This window comes from Phycomyces blakesleeanus (genome assembly GCF_001638985.1).
Source record: "Phycomyces blakesleeanus NRRL 1555(-) unplaced genomic scaffold PHYBLscaffold_15, whole genome shotgun sequence".
NCBI lineage: Eukaryota > Fungi > Mucoromycota > Mucoromycetes > Mucorales > Phycomycetaceae > Phycomyces > Phycomyces blakesleeanus.
The window spans coordinates 327367-350166 of NW_017265148.1; the positions used below are offsets into that span (position 1 = coordinate 327367).

The 22800-nt window shown below is 36.5% G+C and overlaps 11 protein-coding genes across 11 annotated transcripts in view; 4 read left to right on the top strand and 7 right to left on the bottom strand.

Annotated features, from left to right (window-relative positions):
• PHYBLDRAFT_155746 (hypothetical protein) overlaps positions 1 to 165 on the top strand; it is a gene marked incomplete at both ends in the record, with an annotated part of 959 nt that extends 794 nt beyond the window's left edge. Inside the window, one exon of the mRNA XM_018433434.1 lies at positions 1 to 165. This exon is cut by the window's left edge and continues 133 nt beyond it. Within this exon, the coding sequence (XP_018289578.1) occupies positions 1 to 165 (165 nt within the window).
• Positions 166 to 327: 162 nt separating this feature from the next.
• PHYBLDRAFT_147286 (hypothetical protein) lies at positions 328 to 1117 on the bottom strand (the record flags this gene model as incomplete). The annotated part of the gene is made up of 5 exons (XM_018431832.1): positions 328 to 524; positions 649 to 700; positions 782 to 838; positions 916 to 1005; positions 1052 to 1117. 5 exons carry the CDS (start codon positions 1115 to 1117, stop codon positions 328 to 330), a joined length of 462 nt encoding a protein of 153 aa, XP_018289579.1.
• A 302-nt stretch (positions 1118 to 1419) lies between these two features.
• PHYBLDRAFT_170202 (hypothetical protein) lies at positions 1420 to 2261 on the bottom strand (the record flags this gene model as incomplete). Its single annotated transcript, XM_018436288.1, has 2 exons — positions 1420 to 1971; positions 2109 to 2261. The coding sequence occupies 2 exons, from the start codon at positions 2259 to 2261 to the stop codon at positions 1420 to 1422; spliced, it is 705 nt and encodes a 234-aa protein (XP_018289580.1).
• Positions 2262 to 8596: 6335 nt separating this feature from the next.
• Positions 8597 to 8893, bottom strand: PHYBLDRAFT_147287 (hypothetical protein; the record flags this gene model as incomplete). Its single annotated transcript, XM_018431833.1, has 2 exons — positions 8597 to 8756; positions 8823 to 8893. 2 exons carry the CDS (start codon positions 8891 to 8893, stop codon positions 8597 to 8599), a joined length of 231 nt encoding a protein of 76 aa, XP_018289581.1.
• Positions 8894 to 9064: 171 nt separating this feature from the next.
• PHYBLDRAFT_147288 (hypothetical protein) lies at positions 9065 to 11218 on the bottom strand (the record flags this gene model as incomplete). The annotated part of the gene is made up of 8 exons (XM_018431834.1): positions 9065 to 9380; positions 9518 to 9695; positions 9834 to 10084; positions 10311 to 10442; positions 10518 to 10728; positions 10809 to 10871; positions 10992 to 11070; positions 11126 to 11218. The coding sequence occupies 8 exons, from the start codon at positions 11216 to 11218 to the stop codon at positions 9065 to 9067; spliced, it is 1323 nt and encodes a 440-aa protein (XP_018289582.1).
• Positions 11219 to 12735: 1517 nt separating this feature from the next.
• PHYBLDRAFT_170204 (hypothetical protein) lies at positions 12736 to 13785 on the top strand (the record flags this gene model as incomplete). Its single annotated transcript, XM_018436289.1, has 2 exons — positions 12736 to 13225; positions 13574 to 13785. 2 exons carry the CDS (start codon positions 12736 to 12738, stop codon positions 13783 to 13785), a joined length of 702 nt encoding a protein of 233 aa, XP_018289583.1.
• A 1902-nt stretch (positions 13786 to 15687) lies between these two features.
• On the top strand, positions 15688 to 15922 carry PHYBLDRAFT_147290 (hypothetical protein; the record flags this gene model as incomplete). The annotated part of the gene is made up of 2 exons (XM_018431835.1): positions 15688 to 15871; positions 15897 to 15922. The coding sequence occupies 2 exons, from the start codon at positions 15688 to 15690 to the stop codon at positions 15920 to 15922; spliced, it is 210 nt and encodes a 69-aa protein (XP_018289584.1).
• Positions 15923 to 17072: 1150 nt separating this feature from the next.
• Positions 17073 to 17465, bottom strand: PHYBLDRAFT_147291 (hypothetical protein; the record flags this gene model as incomplete). Its single annotated transcript, XM_018431836.1, has 2 exons — positions 17073 to 17254; positions 17336 to 17465. 2 exons carry the CDS (start codon positions 17463 to 17465, stop codon positions 17073 to 17075), a joined length of 312 nt encoding a protein of 103 aa, XP_018289585.1.
• Positions 17466 to 17663: 198 nt separating this feature from the next.
• Positions 17664 to 18173, bottom strand: PHYBLDRAFT_170206 (hypothetical protein; the record flags this gene model as incomplete). The annotated part of the gene is made up of 1 exon (XM_018436290.1): positions 17664 to 18173. The coding sequence occupies one exon, from the start codon at positions 18171 to 18173 to the stop codon at positions 17664 to 17666; it is 510 nt and encodes a 169-aa protein (XP_018289586.1).
• Positions 18174 to 20018: 1845 nt separating this feature from the next.
• PHYBLDRAFT_182033 (hypothetical protein) lies at positions 20019 to 21588 on the top strand. The gene is made up of 3 exons (XM_018438552.1): positions 20019 to 20170; positions 20237 to 20891; positions 20970 to 21588. The coding sequence occupies exons 1-3, from the start codon at positions 20038 to 20040 to the stop codon at positions 21514 to 21516; spliced, it is 1335 nt and encodes a 444-aa protein (XP_018289587.1). The 5' UTR covers positions 20019 to 20037; the 3' UTR covers positions 21517 to 21588.
• Positions 21589 to 21719: 131 nt separating this feature from the next.
• On the bottom strand, positions 21720 to 22482 carry PHYBLDRAFT_101640 (hypothetical protein; the record flags this gene model as incomplete). Its single annotated transcript, XM_018427644.1, has 3 exons — positions 21720 to 22037; positions 22103 to 22244; positions 22295 to 22482. Coding segments are annotated over 3 exons (648 nt in total), but the record flags the coding sequence as incomplete, so codon positions are not given.
• Between the last annotated feature and the right edge of the window lie 318 nt (positions 22483 to 22800).

Consider the following 22800-nt stretch of genomic DNA (forward strand, 5'->3'; position numbering starts at 1 on the left):
CCAACTAAAAAGTTGGTCTGTCTATTTAGTAAAATAAGGTCTCGTTCGTTATCGGAATTAACCAGACAAATCACTCCACGAACTAAGAACGGCCATGCACCACCACCCATAAAATCTAGAAAGAGCTTTCAATCTGTCAATCCTTCTTATGTCTGGACCTGGTGAGTTTCCCCGTGTTGAGTCAAATTAAGCCGCAGGCTCCACTCCTGGTGGTGCCCTTCCGTCAATTCCTTTAAGTTTCAGCCTTGCGTCCCATACTCCCCCCGGAACCCAAAAACTTTGCTTTCGCTAAGATTCTGAATAAGCCATAATGTACTTATCCAACCTCTAGTCGGCATAGTTTGCTGTTAAGACTACGACGGTATCTAATCGTCTTCGATCCCCTAACTTTCGACCCTGATCAATGAAAACGTCCTGGGTGAAATGCCTTCGCAGTAGTTTGTCTTCGGTCAATCCAAGAATTTCACCTCTAGCGACCAAATACAAATCCCCCCAACCGTTCCTATTCATCATTACAATGGTCTCTTAAAACCAACGAAATATAGAGCCACGTCTTATTTCATTATTCCATGCTAACACATTCAGGCTTATAGCCTGCTTTAAACACTCTGATTTGCTCATGGTAATTTGTTTGGCCTTATATCTAACCGACCGAAGCCAACCAGACAGTACCAAACGTGAGAGCCATGACTAAAGCGAACTAGACCAATGAAGATCAAGTCACCTAGCCAAAAGCTACTATTCGACTACGGACGTTTTAACTGCAACAACTTTAATATACGCTCTTGGAGCTGGAATTACCGCGGCTGCTGGCACCAGACTTGCCCTCCAATAGATCCTCGTTAAGGGATTTAAATTGTACTCATTCCAATTGCAAGACCTAAAAGGCCCTGCATTGTTATTTATTGTCACTACCTCCCCGAATTGGGATTGGGTAATTTGCGCGCCTGCTGCCTTCCTTGGATGTGGTAGCCGTTTCTCAGGCTCCCTCTCCGGAATCGAACCCTAATTCCCCGTTACCCGTGGTAGGCAATGTAAGCCTCTATCTTACAATCTTAACCTGATAGGGCAGAAAATCGAATGAACCGTCGCCAGCACAAGGCCATGCGATCAGCATTGAATTATTATGAATCACCAAAAAACTGGCTTTAACACCAGGTTGGCTTTTACCTAATAAGTGCACCCCTTCCGAAGTCGAGGCTTTTGTTGCATGTATTAGCTCTAGAATTACCACGGTTATCCAAGTAGTAATGAATTGTCATGTAGATCATAACTGATTTAATGAGCCATTCGCAGTTTCACAGTATAGAATTTGTTTATACTTAGACATGCATGGCTTAATCTTTGAGACAAGCATATGACTACTGGCAGGATCAACCAGGTAACTACAAATGTTGGTTCAGCCAGCTAATAAATTAGCTAGCCGAAAAGACCACAATGAACATAGAGCCGGTCAAAAATGACCAGCATTAATACCCAAAGCAGCCCACCAGAATATGTTGTTTCCAATGTTGTAAAATTATTTCTTTCAGCTCTAGCTTCTTTCGAAGCCAAAACCTCCGTAAATAATATCCATATTGCCAGTTCCACTGTTTTTCTACTGGAATCAGGTAAAAGTAAACTTTTACCAGACAACAGGTAGATGGATGTTATAATCTTCAGGCCATCAAATAAAAAATCTGATTTCCTTCGAACACTTTCACCCGACATCATCGTACATATATATTTATAGCCAAAGGCCAGTAATACACAATATTTCCCTGGTCCAAATCCAATAAATTGGATCTGTAGATTATTAGCAGCACAAAGACTACCCCCCAACAGATGTTCCCAAAAATTCGCCGAAGCAAAAGTATATGGTTCGAAATATGCGTCGGGAGACCAGCAAAAGTTTCTGGTAAAAAAAACTTTTACTAATCCGAGCAAAAGAGGCACCAGGTAAACTTCGGGAAGAATACCCCACGCATAGAACTCTCTGAAAAAAGATTTTTGAAACAATTCCAAAATTAATTGTTATTGAGATTTCAATCATCTTCTCTCATACATATAATAGGGGGGTCGTTACAAATTCCGCCAAAGGTTAAAAACATTAAATTACACTTTTAAACCTTTTTTTTCTGGGCTTGAATTATATGCATAACAATTAAAAGCATAATTAGGTTTGTTCCATATATGGTAACCAGTTGACAACAATGGCCAACTATGACACGGGTGCCATGCATTGTGGCTCGTTTTTTATCCGTGTGGCACTTTTGGCTCATTTTTTTACATTTACCACCCCTTTATTTTACCATGTTTACCCTTTTATTCACCATAATTCAATATTGTCTACTATGATCGCCCTTTTGCATGGAATGATCGCCCTTTTGTTTACAAAGATCGACGGTTTGTTTATGTTTACCAAGATTGCTGCATGGAGTCAATTGTTTACCAGGAATTTATTATTTATTTACCAGGATTGATCATTTATCGACCCAAAACATTTCTTTATACATCGGATGGATCGGTTATTGACCGGATGCATTATTTATTTACCAGAACTCATTATTTATTTACCTGGATCGATCATTTATTGACCGGATTTATTTTTTATACCAGGATTCATAAATTAATTAATTAAATTCATTATTTATACATCGGCTGGATCGGTTATTGACCGGATTCACTATTTATTGACCAGACATATATATTGTTCACCAGGATCGATCATTTACTGACCGAATATTATTTTTTATACCAGGATTAATTAATTAATTAATTAAATTCATCATTTATACATCGGATGGATTGGTTATTGACCAGGATGCATTGTTTATTAACCAGGCATATATATTGTTCACCAGGATCGATCATTTACTGACCGAATATTATTTTTTATACCAGGATTAATTAATTAATTAATTAAATTCATCATTTATACATCGGATGGATCGATTATTGACCAGGATGCGTTGTTTATTGACCAGAAATATACATTGTTTACCAGGATCAATCCTTTATCGACCGAATATATTTTTTATATCAGGATTCATGAATTAATTAATTAAATGCAACATTTATGCATCGTATGAATCGCCCATTTACCAGGATGCATTGTTTATTGACCAGACATACACAATGTTCACCTAGATCGATCATTTGCTTACCAGAATTTGCTCTCAATGGACTGGTAATTATAGTATTTGAGTCATTTAGTTAACCTAACCCATATTTCGACTAGGATAAATACAATTTGGGTCATTTAATTAACGCAGCCAACTTTTTGACTAGCATCAAAACAATTTGGGTCAATTAGTTAATCGGTTTATTATTAACTGGTATTAAAGCAATTTGGGTCAATTAGTTAATCGGCTTGCTTTTATTAACTGGTATCAAAATAATTGGGGTCATTTAGTTAACATGACCCACTTTTATTCACCAGGATTCCCCAGTTGGGTAATTTAATATACCAGACCCGCCTTTTATTTAATCTGACCATGCTTTTATCTACCAGGATTCAATCATTTGGGTCAATTAATTAATTAGAGTATAAATAATTAAGCAGACAACCGTTCCATTGACCAGCCTACCTTTAATCGACCAGACTATGCTTTTATCTACCAGGATTCTACCATTCGGGTCAATTAATTAATTACATATAGTTAATTGACCAGACTACCGTTTAATTAACAAGGCTACCTTTAATCGACCAGGATTCTACCATTCGGGTCAATTATTTAATTACATATAGTTAATTAACCAGACAATTGTTTAATTGACCAGACCACCGTTTAATTGACTAGACCACTGTTTAATTGACCAGGCCACCGTTTAATTGACCAGGCCACTGTTTAATTGACTAGACCACTGTTTAATTGACTAGACCACTGTTTAATTGACCAAACTACCGTTTAATTGACCAGACTACCGTTTAATTAACCAGACTACCGTTTAATTGACTAGGCTACGATTTAATTTACCAGCCTACCTTTAATCGACCAGGATTCTACTATTCGGGTCAATTAATTAATCACATATAGTTAATTGACCAGACAACTGTTTAATTAACCAGGCTACGGTTTAATCGACCAGACTATCTTTAATCGACCAGACTATGCTTTTATCTACCAGGATTCTATCATTCGGGTCAATTATTTAATTATATATAGTTAATTGACCAGGCTACCGTTTAAATAGCCAGACTATGTTTTTATCTACCAGGATTCTATCATTCGGGTCAATTAATTAATTATATATAGTTGTTTAACCACACTACCGTTTAATTAACCACACTACCGTTTAATTAACAAGACTACCTTTAATTTACCAGACTATGCTATTATCTACCAGGATTATACCTTTTGGGTCAATTAATTAATTACATAAAGTTAATTGACCAGGCTACCGTTTAAATAGCCAGACTATGTTTTTATCTACCTGCATTCTACCATTCGGGTCATTTAACTAACCAGACCGCCTTTACGTTAACCAGAATTTGCTTTTATCCACCAGGACTCTACCATTTGGGTCATTTACTTAATTAGATTATAGTTAATTAATCAGATCGCCTTTGGTTTAATCAAACCGCGTTTTAATTAACCAGACTGCCTTTAATTTAACCAGATCTTCTTTAAGTCTACCAGGATTCTACCATTCTGGTCAAATAATTAATTAAGGTATAATTAATTAAGCAGACCGTCTTTAATTTAAGCTGACCGCCTTTAATTTAAGCAGACCGTCTTTAATTTAAGCTGACCGCCTTTAGTTTAAGCAGACCGCCTTTAGTTTAAGCAGACCGTCTTTAATTTAAGCTGACCGCCTTTAGTTTAAGCAGACCGCCTTTAGTTTAAGCAGACCGTCTTTAATTTAAGCTGACCGCCTTTAGTTTAAGCAGACCGCCTTTAGTTTAAGCTGACCGCCTTTAGTTTAAGCAGACCGTCTTTAATTTAAGCTGATCGCCTTTAGTTTAAGCAGACCGTCTTTAATTTAAGCTGACCGCCTTTAGTTTAAGCAGACCATCTTTAATTTAAGCTAATCGCCTTTAGTTTAAGCAGACCGCCTTTAGTTTAAGCTGATCGCCTTTTAATGAACCATACCACCTTTGGTTTGACCTAACCGTATTTTATTTAACCAGACTGTGCTTTAATATACCAGGACTATATCATTCGGGTCAATTAATTAATTATATCAAAGATAATTGAGTAGACCACCTTTGGGTTAAGCCAACCGCCTTTAATATAACCAGACCATATTTTATTTAACCAGACTATGCGTTTATCTACCAGGATTCTATCATTCGGGTCATTTAAGTAATTAGACCATAGTTAATTAATCAGACTACCTTCAGTTTAACCAGACCACCGTTTAATTAACTAGACCACCTTTGGTTCAACCAGACTGTATTTTATTTAACCAGATCATGCGTTTATCTACCAGGATTCTACCACTTGGGTCATTTAATTAATTAGACAATAGTTAATTAACCAGACCGCCTTTAATTTAAGCTAAACACCTTTTAATTAAGTTGACCACCTTTGGTTTAACCTGGCCGTATTTTAATTAACCAGACTATGCTTTTATCTACCAGGATTCTACCTTGATGGTCAATTAATTAATCAGACCCTAGTCAATTAATCACATCGCATTTAATTTAAGCAGACACCTTTTAATCAACCAGACTAAGCTTTTATCTACCAGGACCGTACTATTCGGGTGAATTAATTTAGCAAACCGCCTTTTAATTAACTTGACCATATTTTATTTAACCAGACCATGCTTTTTTCTACCAAGATTCTCCAATTCGGGTCATTTACTTAATTAGACTATGGTTAATTAATCAAACCGCTTTGGGTTTAAGCAGACCGCCTTTTATATGGCCAGTAATATACTGTTTGGGTCATTCATTTAACTAAACCGCCTTTTACTTAACCGTATCCACCTTTTACTTAACCATATCCACCTTTTACTTAACCATATCCACCTTTTGTGTAATCAAACCGCTTTTTATTTAGCCAGTATAACCCTATTATACCCGATTATTTTGGATTATTTTAATCTCCTATATAATTATTTTTTTTTATATGTAATTAATCTACGGCCATACAGATAGTAACACACCGGATCCCGTCTGATCTCCGCAGTTAAGTCTCTCCTGGTAGCGTCAGTACTATGGTGGGGGACCACATGGGAATACGCTATGTCGTAGGTTTTTTATTTTTTTATTTTTTTTTTTCTATTTTTTCCCTTTGCATTTACATATCATAAATACATACGATATATTTACTTGCTTATATTAAAACTTTTGCAATTCGTATTCAATTGATCTATAAATTTAATATATCGTACATAATACACAACTACACATTATGCAATAGTTTTATTTTTTTTATCTCATTGCCTTTGTCCATAACTTCGACGTATCTTGTTTTCCTATCTTAATCAAATTTGTCTTTTTAATTATTTTTATATCCACCCCATTAAATCAATAGCTTTCCTATTACTCTCTCCCCCATTTATTTCTCAAAATTACTTATGCCATTTACTATTATATTTATATACTTACATGTTCAATTATTTCTGTCTCTATTTATTTGTGTAATTTTTATATTATACAAGACATTATTAATTATTTTTGTCTTAACTACTTATGAGCTCTTCTATTATATATTGTATCTGTAAGATATAAATATGAAGTCATTTATAACAAACATACTGACAGTAGGGTGTTTTAGCAGTTTTAGATGTTTGGAGAGTTGTTTGAAAAGTTGTTTGAATAGTTGAAAAATGGTGAAATTGCGATTTTTTTTTAAAAAAAATATAGATTTTATGTAATACTTAGGGCACTCAGTCGATTTTTGATAGATTAATTATTATTGACTTGTAGATTTAATTCATGAAATTAGAACAATCAAATATCTAAAACTTCTGAAACACCCTAGTATTTGTTTACTTCACTCATAATTATATGTATTATCTTTTTGTCTTTCATATTACTATGAAAGATGTGATTTTCTCATATATTATTTTATAGCAAAGTATTAATGTAATTACTTTAAAATTTATATTAGCTATTAAATTGTTACATATCTGTTGGAATTGTAACAACAGCTTTTTAATTATCATCGGCGATATTATCAAATGTTAAGTCTTTATTTATCATTAGAAATATCAGCAGCTGTTAACTGATCAATGCTAGCTGATAGTATCAACTAATGCTTTTAATATAGTCTTTCTTTAAAAACTAATTACTCATTTATACAATAATACTTTTATTTAAATATGTATTTCAATAAATATTAATTGTTTTTTTTTTTGGTTTTCGCATTAGGTAAATGCCTATCTTAATATTGTTTATTTTATTTGTTAAAACAAGTGTAGCTGTCATTGATATTTATTTATGTATGTCTTTATAATTGCTGGAAAAGTGGATCTTAATAGAACTTAGCCAGTTTGTTTGCCTAAGCAAATCATCATTAAGCGTGACGTATCTGCGAGTAAAATAATAATATAGTCGTATTGCTGATATTTAACAAATCACTGACAAGCTGCATGTGGAATGCTGAAAGCATATAAGAGCATCTTCAGCAGTCTATCATTATATATATACCCAAACAATTATTCACTTCTTTGCTAGGGGTATCACGCCCATCGGACATATAATCAGCGCACATTTCAAACCCCGAAAAGGCGTTTTAGTTCAAACTCCGCGATTATAACAAGATATTCGTATAGAGAATAGTTGCAGCATTCGAATGAAAGTACATTCATTAAAATCGAATCAGCAGAAAATGAGAAAAGTAGTGTTTAAGTTTGTGATTATTTAATTTTATTTAATTTTATTTAATTTTTTTTGAAAAGTTTAAACGCAGACTGAATTTAATCATTCATTATTTTTTATTTTTTATTTTTTATTTTTTATTTTTTATTTTTTATTTTTTATTTTTTATTTTTTATTTTTTAAATAAGAGAAGAATATTGACTACACACTACATTATATAAAAAAACCTTTACGCTTAATTAACCTTACTATATCTATTTTATAGCTGTGTTGTATTCATATTCTCAACAATTTATAAGCTAGCATGAAATCGATTTTGCTGTTGTATGATAGCTCTGACATTCTAGAAAGTATTTGTAAGTTGTAAGGACCACTTTAAATATTGGAATGTACATTCTGTTTAATGTTAAATATGTTACCATTTATTAACATTAATTATTTATGGAATGTGGGAACGAAATGGTAGCATAACTGCTATTATTTTTATTGTTTAAACTGATACGCTGTGCTTTTTAAGTTAAATACTCTTTTTAGCCTGATGAATTAACGACTTAATTTGATTTAAAAGTTGTGTAAGATATATATAAGATGAAAATAATATAGAAAATATAGGGTATATAGGGTGTATTGAAATAAAGTAAAAAATAGTCATAAAATGGAAAGAGTGCCTTTGGCAATGTGCATGTTACTGTTAAATATATAATATGGCGCAATTACATAGAATTAGTTTCCATTTGGTGGGTATTTCACTAGGCCAACTTGGTGCTGAATGTCATTTACACTTATGACAACATACGTTGGTTGCGCTTAGCAGCCTGGTGTGCGGTTACTGTGTGACTGCTATCTGACAGTAGGCACTGATGAGTCATGGCCAGCCGCGTCATGTTCCTTCATGATCTCTACGAATGCAAGAAAATGCAAGGAGTAACGAGAATCCTTGCATTGATAAAAGGATTGTACCTTACCAACGAGCCAGAAATGGACAATTGTATTACGGTTTCTAGAGTAAATAAATAAATAAAATGCAAGCAACTTTTGATTGTATATTGAAAAATACCATACTTACTTTCTGTAAGGGCAAGTAAATATCACGTAATGATTGCCACGACTGGTCTCGTTTTTCTTTCTTTGGTGCATTCATAAGAAATATATAGTTGATTCTATACATAGACATGCAGCAACAACAACAATAGAGTCACCGAAATCGTGGCCAGTCAAGCCTGTTGTTCTTCAGTAGTATTTCAATAAAGCTTCCTTCGCACTAGGGCCGCTTACATCTTCCACCGAATCATCGTTCAAATGACCAAATCAATAAAATGGCTCCCCTAATCGTGCGCCACTAAGATCATTAGGAAAGTCCATGTAACTTTCTTCATCGCATGACTTGGGTTGAATTGTGTCTAATTCGTTGTGAACACCGATTGACATGCTGTCATGGTTGTGTATCACAAAACGCCTGACAATAAATCTAGGATTTCGGCCACCCTTTGATTTGGACTTAATTAAATTTGATTTTATGCCAATTACTCTCTTCATGGAGTGAGCGGAATCGCATTTCAGGGGGTCTTGCTGCTTGATAATATAGGGTGTATGGACCAGGTAAGGTTGCACTGATCGGAAAACACTGCGAGATAGGGTATTGGTCTGGTTATGTTGGTAAAAAAAATCCGCGCCAGTGTTTAAAATACCTATTATTATTATTAAAAAGAGGTAATAGTCAGTTATGTATAATGATATAATAAGAGGTGTATCATGACTTACGCATCTATCTCGTCCAGTAACTCGGAAGTCGATGTCCATTGCAATGCCAACACACAACCTTTGACAGCTCTATTAGGCAAATGGGGCGCGACTAAAGTGGGAACGAGGTATAAAATAAAATGGAGCCAGTAAACTGCGCGAGTACCATCTATCTGGGCAGATACTTTGTCAAAACTGTCTTGAAACGAGGTGGGTATATATTTCTGTGAGTCGGTAATGCAGTTTCCAATTGAGTAAAGATGCCTGGTTGGTATTTTTTTTATATATTTTAAGCAATTATTTAGTAAAAAATGTGATTAATTGGATATTCATATACTAATAGGCATGCCCGCTTCGGGTTCTTCTAAAGGTCTTAGAGGCGCAGAACTGGTTTCTAAGTAGGTGCCTTGACGGCTGTTATTGGGGGATTTGCCTTTCGTCTCAAACGAGCAGCGACCGAACAAACTGTTATGGGAACCAAAGTGGGCCATATAAGCTACAACTGGAATATCGCCAGAGGCAAGCAACAGATAAACTTTGGACCGGCAAAGTTCTACTCCGTTGCACTCAACCACCAAGCCATGAACCCTAAGATCTCATAATTCACTGATAATGGGCATTAGGAATGAGTCCAAATGAGTCGACTTTTTAAGGCCAGGTAGGATAGCCAGTTGTAAAATGTATTTATTGATATATCTAAATATTTTGTTAGGAACTCTTTTTTAAAATAATAATAAAAATATTTAATTACTGGATAGGCGGATCAAGGTTAAACACCACAACGTGAGCAGTGGTGTATGAGCTCTTACCTTACTTCTGGCTGATAAACCCGTCGGTATAAATCCCAATGGCTATATCATTTGGATTAGACAACAGGCCTTGTTGTACCAACTTCTTGTAATTTTCAACATCGAAAATATCAGTAATTTGGCCAGCTACTGATTCGCTATTTGTCCTGTGATATAGGAGCTCTCTTGTGATCGGATCGGCTGGAATCTGTGAAATAATGTCACGAATCTACAGGAGCTTCATACTGGCGATTGGTGTTTCAATCAACTCGCTATTTGTCTTGTAACGCATCTCGCCACAGTCAACGTAATTTTTCTGCTTATCACCAATGCCATACAATATGCAAAATTTCGAACAGACATTGTATTCGTGACCATTGATGCTAGACTTGGATTGCAGCAAGTCATCAACTGCTTCACTGGGACTGATCCTGACCCCGGGGGCTAAAAACAAAAGAACCAATACATTACGTTTTAACAGTTTGTATTTAAGGTACAAGGTAACAGTAAAGATAGTATTTTACTCAATATTGTTTCACCATGGTCGAGTATGATGGTGTTTACAAATCTAACAATATCTCGGTATGCTGATTTAGCAATTTTGTGCCGCAGCGTCAATTAGAAGAGGCAGATACTCATTAATTCAGCTTTTCTAAAAGTATTGGTGCCAATTAAACTGCTATTTCAAACGTGAGATTCACCCTAACTGTCCTCAAAACTACAGCCGCACTTGTAAGAATTTACCTTATTGATCTCCATAGCGTTTACTGAATAGTCTATAATGTACTATCGAATAAGTATTCAGACAAAATAATAATATAATTACACTTGTTATAATTACCTGAATCGCTAATGAACGCATTATCTTCAAGAGTGCCATTTCTAACATTGTTTTTCGTTTCAACGTCCCCTGGAATATACTGAGAATTGGCATTTGGTGTTGTACGATCACTTTTGTGGACTCTTGTGATTCTAAAGCTGCTGGTAGTTATCAAATGACAAGACACACTAAGAGCATTTATATATTTGTTTAGATAATCTATCTTTTTGTTGGTTGGTTTGGTACGTATGTAATATATAAAATAAAGCTGTGAAGAAAAATTTGGTATTATTCATGAAATGTAAAAGACAGCCTTATATACTCTTTATTTTAGACCAAAATGCTTGCTGTTCCTTTTTTCTTCTTATAGTAATGATATGGCAATGATTATAGTAATGTCGATTTTAGTTGAGACACATTTTGGTAAGTAGTTCTGGTAGCAGTCAAAATTCTTGCTAAGTAATAGCGATGTAAGTTAAAGGACCTCTTGGTCAACAAGGAGGTACCATTAAAAGAGCACCGGTACAACAGTCCCGGAATCTTTTCTCTTAAACTATTAGATATTCTTTGGGCTTTATAAAGAGGTATATACATATTTAGGATAATTAATGACTAAATAATTTATGGAAATACATTTTTAAATAAATTTTCAAGTCCTTTCTAATACCGAATATAAAGAGCAACAACCGTCTAATAATTAATAGTAAAAAAAAGGAAAATAATAGTATTGCCTAGATACATTGGTAGAGAAGAGATATCTATATATTATTGTCTAGTGATAACAGTCTTTTTGAGATAGTGAATAATATATATTTTTTGATTTATGTATAAAGCCTAAAAAATAGGCTATAGATGATGAGTGCTGGAGTTCGATACTCTTTTATTGGCATCATTAAGATTGGCTATGCTGGTTGAAAAACATGAACTGAAAGTGGCGACGCGAGTTAAAACACATCTCTTTCAAAATGTACAATTTTAGTCAAAATACGACTTGGTAAACAATAATAGCAGCAACCAAAATACTTTTTATCTTTGATGACAATATCAGTTAAACTACCTCTTGGTCAATGATGATGACAAGTGTTGTATCCAACATAATCGTAGATTTAAATTAAAAGTACAGACACTCAATAAATACGTACATTGAGTTACCGACAACTAGTAACGATACTAAAAGATATACCTTCCCTTATACAAGGAAATTACGTAAAGAACATACTAAGACAAATACTAAGACTCTAGTCAATAACACTAAAAACATAAGAACTAAATCATAGAAGATAATGGTAGAGAAACAGACATTACATGATATCATCATATCATCACCAAGCTAAATACAATGTCTATATAAACGCACAATACTAATAGCAATAGAACATGATCTCTTTTCTGATTCTTTCACTTCTTCTAATAAAACAAAGTCTCACCGTACTCACGTCTGCACTTACTTTATTTTATACCTTATTTTTATCTCATACATAACACTGATGACAATGAGTGAAATCAATGGCTATGTGAAGCTGAACAAATTGCTCCTTCTGCCGCCATCATACGTGCTTTATTTACTTACATCTTAACCAATTGCTCTCCATTCAATCGTGCTCTACTATGGGAAAAAGCACAAAGATATTATGTCTGACAATTATTACTTTAATATGCGTCACAATATCCAAAGTGTTGAAATAGATTTGACTGAGGAACAAAAAGCAATAATCCTTCAAAGAGCTCTTGGGGATATTCAATCTCGCCTTCAAGTAACTGGCCATAGTCTTTCTGAATATCCATCAATGCCACAAGACTACGTAACAGAATTGGAAGAGCTCTCAGCAGAGCAATCTTTGGAAATGGCTGAGAGAAGAAGCTATAGTGCAGAAGAAGAGCAAAGAAGTCTTGGCGAGTACGAAAGATTGTTGAATGCAGAGCAGCAAACAGCTTATAGTGCAATAATTGCATCTATAAGCATGCAAGACACCGAAAAAGCAACCAGACTCTTCTTTGTTGATTGCACCGGTGGTACAGGGAAGTCTTTACTTTTTAAAGCACTCTTAAGCTATGTAAGATCTCAGAGTGAAATTGCTCTACCTGTTGCTACGTCTGGAATTGCCGCAATCCTCTTGCCAGGTGGACGAACTGCTCACAGCAGATTTAAAATACCTTTAAATGCCAACCACGACTCTTCATGCAGTATATCTCTTGGATCCCCTCACGCCAAGCTCATACAAAAATCAAAACTTTTTCTCTGGGACGAAGCTGTAATGTGCAGTAGATATAGTTTTGAAGCAGTTGATCGATGTCTTCGGGACATAATGGGGGCGGTTGATCCTGCTTATGAGCATATCTCATTTGGTGGAAAGGTGTTTGTTTTTGGTGGTGATTTTCGGCAAATCTCGCCAGTTCTAAAACGGGGAACACCATCTGAAGTTTAGGGTAAATGCCCCAACCGTGCTTTATTTTGGAGATCAATAAAAGTCCTTCACTTGACTCAAAACACAAGACTTTTTCAGAGTGGGCCACTTGCATCTGAATTTGCGGAAAAGCTTCTGGCCATTGTTAATGGAGAAGGTGAACATGAGCACATCATGTATATTCCTGTTCAGTGGCATGTTGACTCTGAGTATTTTGAAACATTGATCAACAAGGTGTATCCACACATATCTTCTGTCGAGCAACAGCCTTGCTAAAATAGCAAAAACGAGATTCTTGCTCCAACAAATCTCACGATCAGCCAGATTAATGAAGTTGCTCTCAAAATGTTCTCTGGAGAAGATCATGCATATACCTCTTTGGACATGGACATGGACTCTGATGACCCAGATGCAAACAATGCCAGATATCCAGCTGAGTTCCTCAACTCACTCACTTGCAATGGAATTCCACCACATATACTCAAGTTGAAAGTTGGTACACCTCTTCTTATCATGCGCAACGTCGATTAGGAAGCTGGCCTGTGCAATGGGACCAAAGTGTTTGTTGTCCGTCTCACCTGGAACATCAGTAGTGTAAAAAGATTAGATCAAGGATACAACACAACGGAACATTTCCTACCAAGGTTTAATATGGCAACAAATGAAGGGTAGTTACCCTTTATACTGCCACTTTATCAATTTCCTGTCCATGTTGCCTTTTCGATGACAATAAACAAAGCACAAGGCCAAACATTGTCTCATGTTGGGGTTTTGACCATCCAGTTTTCTCACATAAACAGCTATATATTGCATTGTCAAGAGCAACAGATCCAATGAATGTATATGTAGCTTTACAAAAAGATATAAACAGCACAAAGAATATAGTGTATGAAGAAGCTCTCCTTTAACTTATATGCCCTCCTTATTTATATTTCTCAAATTTATTCAGCAAACTCTATGCTTTAACCTCTATATTTTACTTTTTATATTATATCATATTTTTAAAATTACTATTATATACATTTTTTTACTATATACATTTTTCATACAGCTATAAGTTTAAGCCTATTATCCTATTATTAAAGAGTGGCTAAAGGGAGGGGCAAATAACAATACAATACAATATAAAATATAAATATGGGTCTTATAAATAGACTTATTTAACGTAGAGGATTGATATAGATATAAGCCTCTTGGTTATTCTTTCTTTATACATTGTGCAGCTACTCGTCTCAACGGGGAACCCTCGGAGAGCAAGCAGAGCTCGCTTTATATGATTATATCATCGCAATAAGGGATACATCAACAAATTATAAAATGCATAATTATAACTCGCAAGCATATTCTATTTCTATGATAGTACTTCATCGGGACTGTACACATTTATATAGTTAATCGTATATGAATTGTCCCGGAATAAAGCTGCTCTAATTAAGGCCTGTACAAGATTGATTACTTGACCCTAGTCACATAATTTTTTCTGATCCAAAATAATATAAATAACAGTAGTAGTTCAGTGTAAGAATCCCGTCAAAATTTGATACACCCAATTTTCGCAATAAACAAACCCTACATGTTCTCACAAATCTTCGTTTCCTCCACTTTCAAATCTTCCATAAATAAACTTCTGCACAAAGCATAATCACCACAACAATAATGAAGGGCTAATTAACTATATGATGTTCAGACGTCATATTGCCTTCATAGAGTATGCTTATACCAAAGTCGTTTTTTTAGCTATCACAGAGTTTTGTCATTGAGAAATGTAAAGAAATTTCATGGAATAGCTACAGTTTGTATAGAACTATATTGTTATAGCATATACTTTAAGAAATTTGATGTATGGATAGTGTGAAGTATGAACATATATGAATATATAGCAGAAACTAAACGTCTTATTCACTTTATATTCTTTGCAGGTTTGTTGTGTGGACACAAAAGGATTGTACCCGTCCGCATGAGCTAATACAATCTGGTACATACAAGTGCATAAACATATCTTCTTTTATTTGCTCTGTCTGTATCTCTGTCCTAATCTCTTTCATATAAATAGCTATCAATCATTAGTAATAAAACATCACATTTCTCATGCCCAAATATTTATCTTATCCTACTTACATACACTATCATGTTTTCTTTCAAACTCACTCCTCATACTTGTAATTAAAAAATTTAAACATGTCCAATATTAATACTACTCTCATTAACTCGATGCAGAAAATTGAAGTTGTCATTGTCGAAATCGATCAATCATTACGCGAGCTTCAAAAACAATTTAGCAAGCAATTTAGCAAACAGTTTGTGCAAACAGTCAGTGCGAAAGACCTGAATACAATGCAACAAATCATTATCGAGCAAAGTGGTAAGATATATATATATATTCTTAGAGCAAACACTTGTTGTACTGAACTAGCCAGCATATTATATATATTTATATTTATTTTTTTCTTTTCTCTCTCTCTAACATCGGTATATTTGTAGAGATCGGTAAAAATAATAATAAGTGCCATCCAAGATATATCAGAAGACCCAAATCATATAAGATAGAATTTAAATAACAGTGTTTTACTGCGTACCTTTTGCAGTAGCAAAGCAGTAATGTTTTTTGTTATTGTAAGTGGCCAATAGAAAAGTTTTTTTCTGGCAATAATATTTTTCATATAATAAAAAACAAACTATTCTTTTAAAGTTGTATAAGAGAGAATGTAATAGAGAAGAGGGAGGACGCTTGATTTTTCTTGAAAAAATGGTAACAGTACCTGTTTTGGTCTTATACAGAGTCATAACTGTTATTTTTTATTAAGTAAAAAATGCCAGCCATTTTACCAAAGTAGTAAACATGTTACCATTTTTTCCGCCGTAATGATAGCTGTTAAACATGGGAAACTTGAAGTAGTCTTTGATTTCGAGACATTTCTTTAGCCTTAACTAACAATACCAGTGAAAGAAAGTATTTCAAAGTCTTGTTTGTCTCGATTTGTAAGGCAATTTCGCCCACAAAAAATCTAAATGCGCATCAGTCTCTAACTCAAGTAGACAACAACATACTTGGTGTGGACAGGTGAAAATATTTTATTTTGGGTTTTTCTAGGTCTTGCGCATTTTAGCATATTGGCTACCCGATGAGAGCCGGGAAATAATTGAAATTAATAAAAGTAACCCCTTAAATATGAGGGGGAATAAAAAAAAATATGTAAAAGTGAAAGAAAAATAAAGAAAAAATATGGAACGCGCATGCCAAAGACAAAGATGAATAGTCAACAAAACATTAAGAGAGCACGTAAAAAAAACCCCCTGTGGGGGAAAACGGCTTTTAGAAAGACTAAGACTAAAATAGATAATACAGCTGGTAAGAATACAGGTGAAATAAATATATAAGAAAAATAAATGACACGAAAGAATCGAGAATAAGTAACTTGGTACTGACGGCACCAGAATTGGGAACGGATTTCAGCAGGGATAGGAGCTCCAAAGAGGGATTCCTTTTAGAAACTCGGACGACCCATTTATGGATCCAGAATACACAACAATACCAGACCAAGTCAGTCCTCCTAGGCACAATTTCAGGCGGGCACAGATGGAGGGAGTTGACGAGGAACGGTGGAAATTTCGGATAGAAGATGAGGGAACGGATCACCAGGAACAGGTTCTTGGGTGGGCAGCGGGATGCGGTGGGGACGGGTTGGTTTTGTGGCACGGAATTTTGCTGCAAGGTCGATGAGGATTTGACCATGAGCTTTTTCTTCTGGCAGTTTGTAGGATGAGGTGGTTTGTTCAACAGCACGTAGCAAGGCAAGCAAGCACGGCCACCAATCGCATCACGTACCAGGCGATTTGAAAGACCTGGGGAGACAGTTGAGACCATAGTCGATGAGATGAACCTCTGGGGGAGGAGCAGGATCTATCAAAGACCAGAGTTTTTGAACGAGAGTGATTGTGGCGGGGCATATAAGCATGTGGTTTCGATTACCCTTGATAGCGCCACATTGGCACTCAACTTATGGTGTAGGTGGTAGCCAAGCAATTCGCCATTTGATCAGGCGGCGTCGTTCTGAACGAGTGCAGGGCAGTAGTAAGACCGGATCCCAGACAGGTTTGCACAAGCCTCTAGCAACATTTACCGGACAGTTAATGCTTGCAAGTTGCATGTCGATTTATTTTTGGCACAGTAGAGCATAAGCTTCTTTTAATGGGTCCTTCAACCGAGGTTGATGTTCTTTCAGAAATTGGGGCTTTTTCCAGAGTACACTACGACGAAGCTCACCCCATGTCGTTTTTTCTTTGGAAAGTTCCAGCTGCGTGGTAAGAGCTTTAATCAGGGAGTCTGAGGGTAGTGTTTCAGCACGACAAAGAAATTTGGCTTGAAGAGCACGGGAACGGATGAATACGTTGGGTAGAGCAGCTAATGCAGCGATATGAACAACTCCCATCGTTGCATCGGGCCGTCGAATACATGTCCGGAGACACATATTTTGAGCCTTCTGCAAGATATGAATGTCACTCTGGCTAGCAGGAACAATAGCTAAGCCGTACTCAAGAATGGGGCGGATAAAAATGAGATAAGCTCTGGGAGCCGCAGGGAGACCAAAACCGTTCATGTGCACACCCGAGCTACTAAGCTTGCACATTGCTGCACAAGCTTTTTGCTGCGACTTAAGGAACATGTCGACTTGATCTATACCATGGCTAGCGAAAGGAAATCCTAAATATTTAAAGGGTGTGCAAGTGGGAAGAGTATTCCTGTATAGAGAAAAGGGAAAATTGGGAGGGGCATTGAGGACCTCGCATTTGGATGGACTCCACTTATACCTCAGAAGACTTGAATGTGTCTCAGCTACAGTCAACATTTTCTGCGCATCTTCGGGTGTGCCGATAAGGGCAACATCGTCAGCGTACAGAAGACAGTTGATAGGAGCCATTGGCATAGGAAGAAAGTCTGGTGCATCCCCCTCCGTCCTTGGAACACTGAACACATTACAGGTGACCGTTCTAAGCTCCTCCAATAATGACAAAGGAGTGGCTGTTGGGCCGTCAAATGCGTACGTACAGTATGAGGACAAACGAAGGGACCTTGTTAACGAGGGAGAGGGGACGCGAACGTAGTATGGTTGGGTGGAGACTCCCCAAAGTAAACGTGGTAGGGTATCAATAAAAATTGAATACAAGAAAGGTGAAAGTATACTACCCTGCAGGACTCCGTGTCTCGGCGTAATACCACGGGAGGCTACATTTTCATCACTACATTAACAATAATATCGTTAAACAAATTTTGAAGTAGCACTAGCAAGGGTTCCGACACAAAGGGTCGCAACGAGTCCCATATGGCGTGACGATCCACACTACCATATACAGCTTTTATGTCGAGGAAGACAACAACTGGGGGTTTGAGCGCTTGCTCTCGCTCAGGGTCGGGAACAGAGTATTGCCTCATTAGTTCGTGGAGACAGAGAGCCTGGTCTAGGGTACCGCGGCTAGCGCGGAATCCTCCCTGGGCTATGTCTAACTCTGGCATGATCGAAAGGGGTTCCTCAGCCAGGCATCGCTCCAAAAGCTTCCTGAACACCGAGGTCAAACTGATGGGCCTATAACTGCTGGGATCTGCGTGCGCTCCTTTGTTTTTGTAGATAGGTACCACCTGTGCCGATTTGATGTGGACAGAATAAAAGCTCAAAAAAAAGGTAAAACAACTTCAGCCAGAGCTTAGTTAATCAGACTAATTTATGACTGTCCACACCTTTTTTTTTAAAAAAAAAAGTTCAAAATTAGTTCAAAATACATATTAGATAAATTTGTGCATATAATCCTGTCTCTGTCATTAAGTGAGAACCTTTTATTGCGAGTTTTTCTAGACCTCTAATTATATGGCCCATCTTCTCCATAAAAAAATGCTTCTCTTCTCAATCCTAGTGGCAATGGAAGAAAACTAGCTAATTAGAGTCGATTAAAAAAAATTGCCCTTTTTTTGCCCTTTTTTTGCCCTTTTAGTCTGTCCACACCAATTGTTGGAAAACAAGAGCCTCTGTCATTGAAGTACCTTTTTTTATTGGAGTTTTCCAAGGCTTACATACACATATATGTCTTAAGCATATTCTTTTATTTACTTTTTTTCCCTTTTTATTGAATCAAAATCATATGTAAAAAAATGCTCCAAATTAAATATATAAATTTATAAAAGCTAAAGCTTTTTAAAGACACAGATTAATAAAAGAAGATAGGAAGATAATACTTACTTGACAGCACAGGTCTATTAAGTTATATTCAGTGCAATTTAAGCATAGATAAATAAAGTTCCCATCAACTCGAAAGTAAAATAAGTATTATAGTTGGGTGAAAATAAAATAATAAAACAAGAAAGTAAGAATTTCCTGGGTCTGGTGTGGTGTCCATGGTCCTTTGGATGCCATTGGCGTTTGGTGAATCATGGCGCAAAGCCGCAATTCAGAGTCACCCACTCCGACGCTAATTTTTTATTGTTGTATTTTTTTTACACTTTTTTTTTAGAAAAGTGAGTCATACATCTTATACATCATGCTTGACATCAACTTGCTCCTGGAAGACCGTGGTGGTAATCCCGATGCAGTCAAAGAATCTCAGCGCAGACGTGGAGATTCCGTTGAGATTGTTGATGAGATTATTGCTCTTTACAAGGAATGGGTTAAGAGTAAGTGATTAACGCGTAAAGCTGAACTTTTATCCTTGAATACTAAGTAATCTGTAACACATGTAGTCCAGTTCCAGAGTGACCAGAAGAACAAGGAGATCAATGCCGTTCAAAAGGATATTGGAAAGAAGTTCAAGGCCAAGGAAGACGCTACCCCTCTTGTAAAGCAAAAAGAACAGCTCCAAAAAGACAAAGAGGCGTTGATTGCCCAGGCCAAGGAGTCCGAGAGTAACTGGAAGGAGAAGCTCTCTACAATGGGCAACATTGTTCATTCATCTGTCCCAACCTCAATGAATGAAGATAATAACGAGATCATTCGCACCTACAATCACAATAACGTTGTCCCTGTCAAGAGAACAGACATCCTCTCCCATCACGAGGTTCTTTCTCGTCTCGATGGCTATGACCAGGAGCGTGGCGCTAATATTGCCGGACACCGTGGATATTTCTTGACTGGTGTCGGTGTTGATCTTAACTTGGCTATGATTAATTATGGTCTCTCCTTCCTTGCTAGACGTGGTTATAAGAAGCTCATGACTCCCTTTTTCATGAAAAAAGAGATGATGGCCAAGACTGCCCAGCTCAGCCAGTTTGACGAGGAACTTTACAAAGTTACTGGTGATGGTGATGACAAATACCTCATTGCCACCTCTGAACAGCCCATCTCTGCTTTCCATGCTAATGAATGGTTCGAGAAGCCCGCAGAACAACTTCCTATTAAGTAAGTCAAAGGCTTTATTTTTATTTTATGTAGTAAAGAAGAAAATAAACTGGGTTACTTACACTACTATAAAAATAGATATGCTGGCTATTCTACATGTTTCCGTAAAGAAGCCGGTGCTCACGGCAAAGATACATGGGGTATCTTCCGTGTTCATCAGTTTGAAAAGATCGAGCAGTTTGTTCTCACCGACCCCGAGAAGTCATGGGAGATGTTCTATGATATGATTGGCCACTCCGAAGACTTTTTCAAGAGTCTTGGTCTGTCTTACCGCGTAGTCTCCATTGTATCCGGTGCTCTCAACAATGCCGCTGCCAAGAAGTACGATCTCGAGGCCTGGTTCCCCTTCCAGGGGGAGTACAAGGAACTCGTGTCCTGCAGTAACTGTACCGATTTCCAGTCTCGCAGTCTTGAGATCCGTTGTGGTGTCAAGAAGATGTCTGACCGCGAAAAGAAATACGTCCACTGCCTTAACTCTACCCTCTGTGCTACCGAGAGAGCCATTTGCGGTCTCTTGGAGACCTGGCAACGCGAAGATGGCCTCGAGGTCCCCCCCGCTCTTGTACCCTACATGGATGGTCGTACCTTCATTCCTTACGAAAAGAAGTTGCCTGCCAAGAAATAAAGCAGATATATCTACTATTTTTTTTCCTTTTTTTTTTAAATAATAAACAAATCTATCCTCAATCCATAACAAGTCTCTTTATTATATATATATATATATTATTTTCGGGTTGCGTCTGTCCATAATGTATATGCATTTTTAGGTTTTGTATATCAATCTCTACGCCTTATTTCTCTTGAGTCTCGATGTGTGTGCGACTCTGAACGTCGTGTATTTCTTTCATATGTATGCTTTGACTTTTCTTTAGATCGATCTCGTCTTTCGTTACTGTGCTTATCTGAACTATGTCGCTTGTGTTGGCGGTGTCGGTCGGAAGTGATATCTTTTTTACTTTTCTTACTTTTCTTCTCCTTTTTTAATTCTTTCATACGCAACGGATTATCGACAATTGCTCTCAAGGCTTGCTGTTCCCGACGTTTGATCATCAATAATGGATCTTCTCTGATTTTCGCTTGAATATCTCTTTCAGTGTTAGCGTTTGCATTTGACAGTGCAAATCTGTCATCGTTAGATGATGCTAGCTATAAGATCTTACAGATTGAGTAAATCAAAAAGATAATAGTAACAATATTAATAATATATTTACCGATTCTCCATTTCCTCGATTGCGTAGGATCTCATCAACATTCTTCTTTCCGAGCAGGAATTCTTCCATGTCACTTCCTCCTGCTTTATTGGATCCTTGATTCGGTGCAGCATACATCCAATCAAGTTTATCAGATCGAGATCTAATTGCGATTTAGTCGAATGAATTGAATCTTGAGTTTTGTGCCCGTACCTTCCACCTGCTTGCTCTTGAAGTTGCTGAAGCTCTTGAAGTTGGCGCTCTTCAGCCAGCTCTTTTTTCATTTGTTCAATCTTGCGTTGCTCATCTGAATGCTTTCGTTCTTCTTTCCAAACACGTTCTTGGTTTTTAAATGTCGATGGATGCCAACTTTTCTTTAAATTAAGATCCCCTCCTCCCATTTTGTTGTGTATAATTAAGCGTTGATGTAGATGAATATGGGCACAATTGATAAAATACTGGCGCGTGACTTGCTTATACAGTCGCAGTCAAGAACGTTTCAACCTCTGAGCCCATAAAATTGAAGAGAAAAACCATTAAATGTCTTCTATGTAACTGCATATATAGTGTTTATACTTGGAATTGAGACGATGTTAGCTTTTTTTGGACGAATAAAAATCAACTTCTAAACAAACAAAAAAGAGAATTGAGACACAAAAGAATAAAATTTGGGATAGAAAGGGAATTTAGTTGAGACAAGGTAAAAATGTGATTCTGCT

Bases quoted from the DNA above. Each gene is read 5' to 3' on its own strand.
- PHYBLDRAFT_182033 (XM_018438552.1), top strand. From the start codon at position 20,038: ATGCTTGACATCAACTTGCTCCTGGAAGACCGTGGTGGTAATCCCGAT. The intron at 20,171-20,236 runs GTAAGTGATTAA...TAACACATGTAG, and splicing joins TTACAAGGAATGGGTTAAGA to TCCAGTTCCAGAGTGACCAG. The intron at 20,892-20,969 runs GTAAGTCAAAGG...CTATAAAAATAG, and splicing joins GCAGAACAACTTCCTATTAA to ATATGCTGGCTATTCTACAT.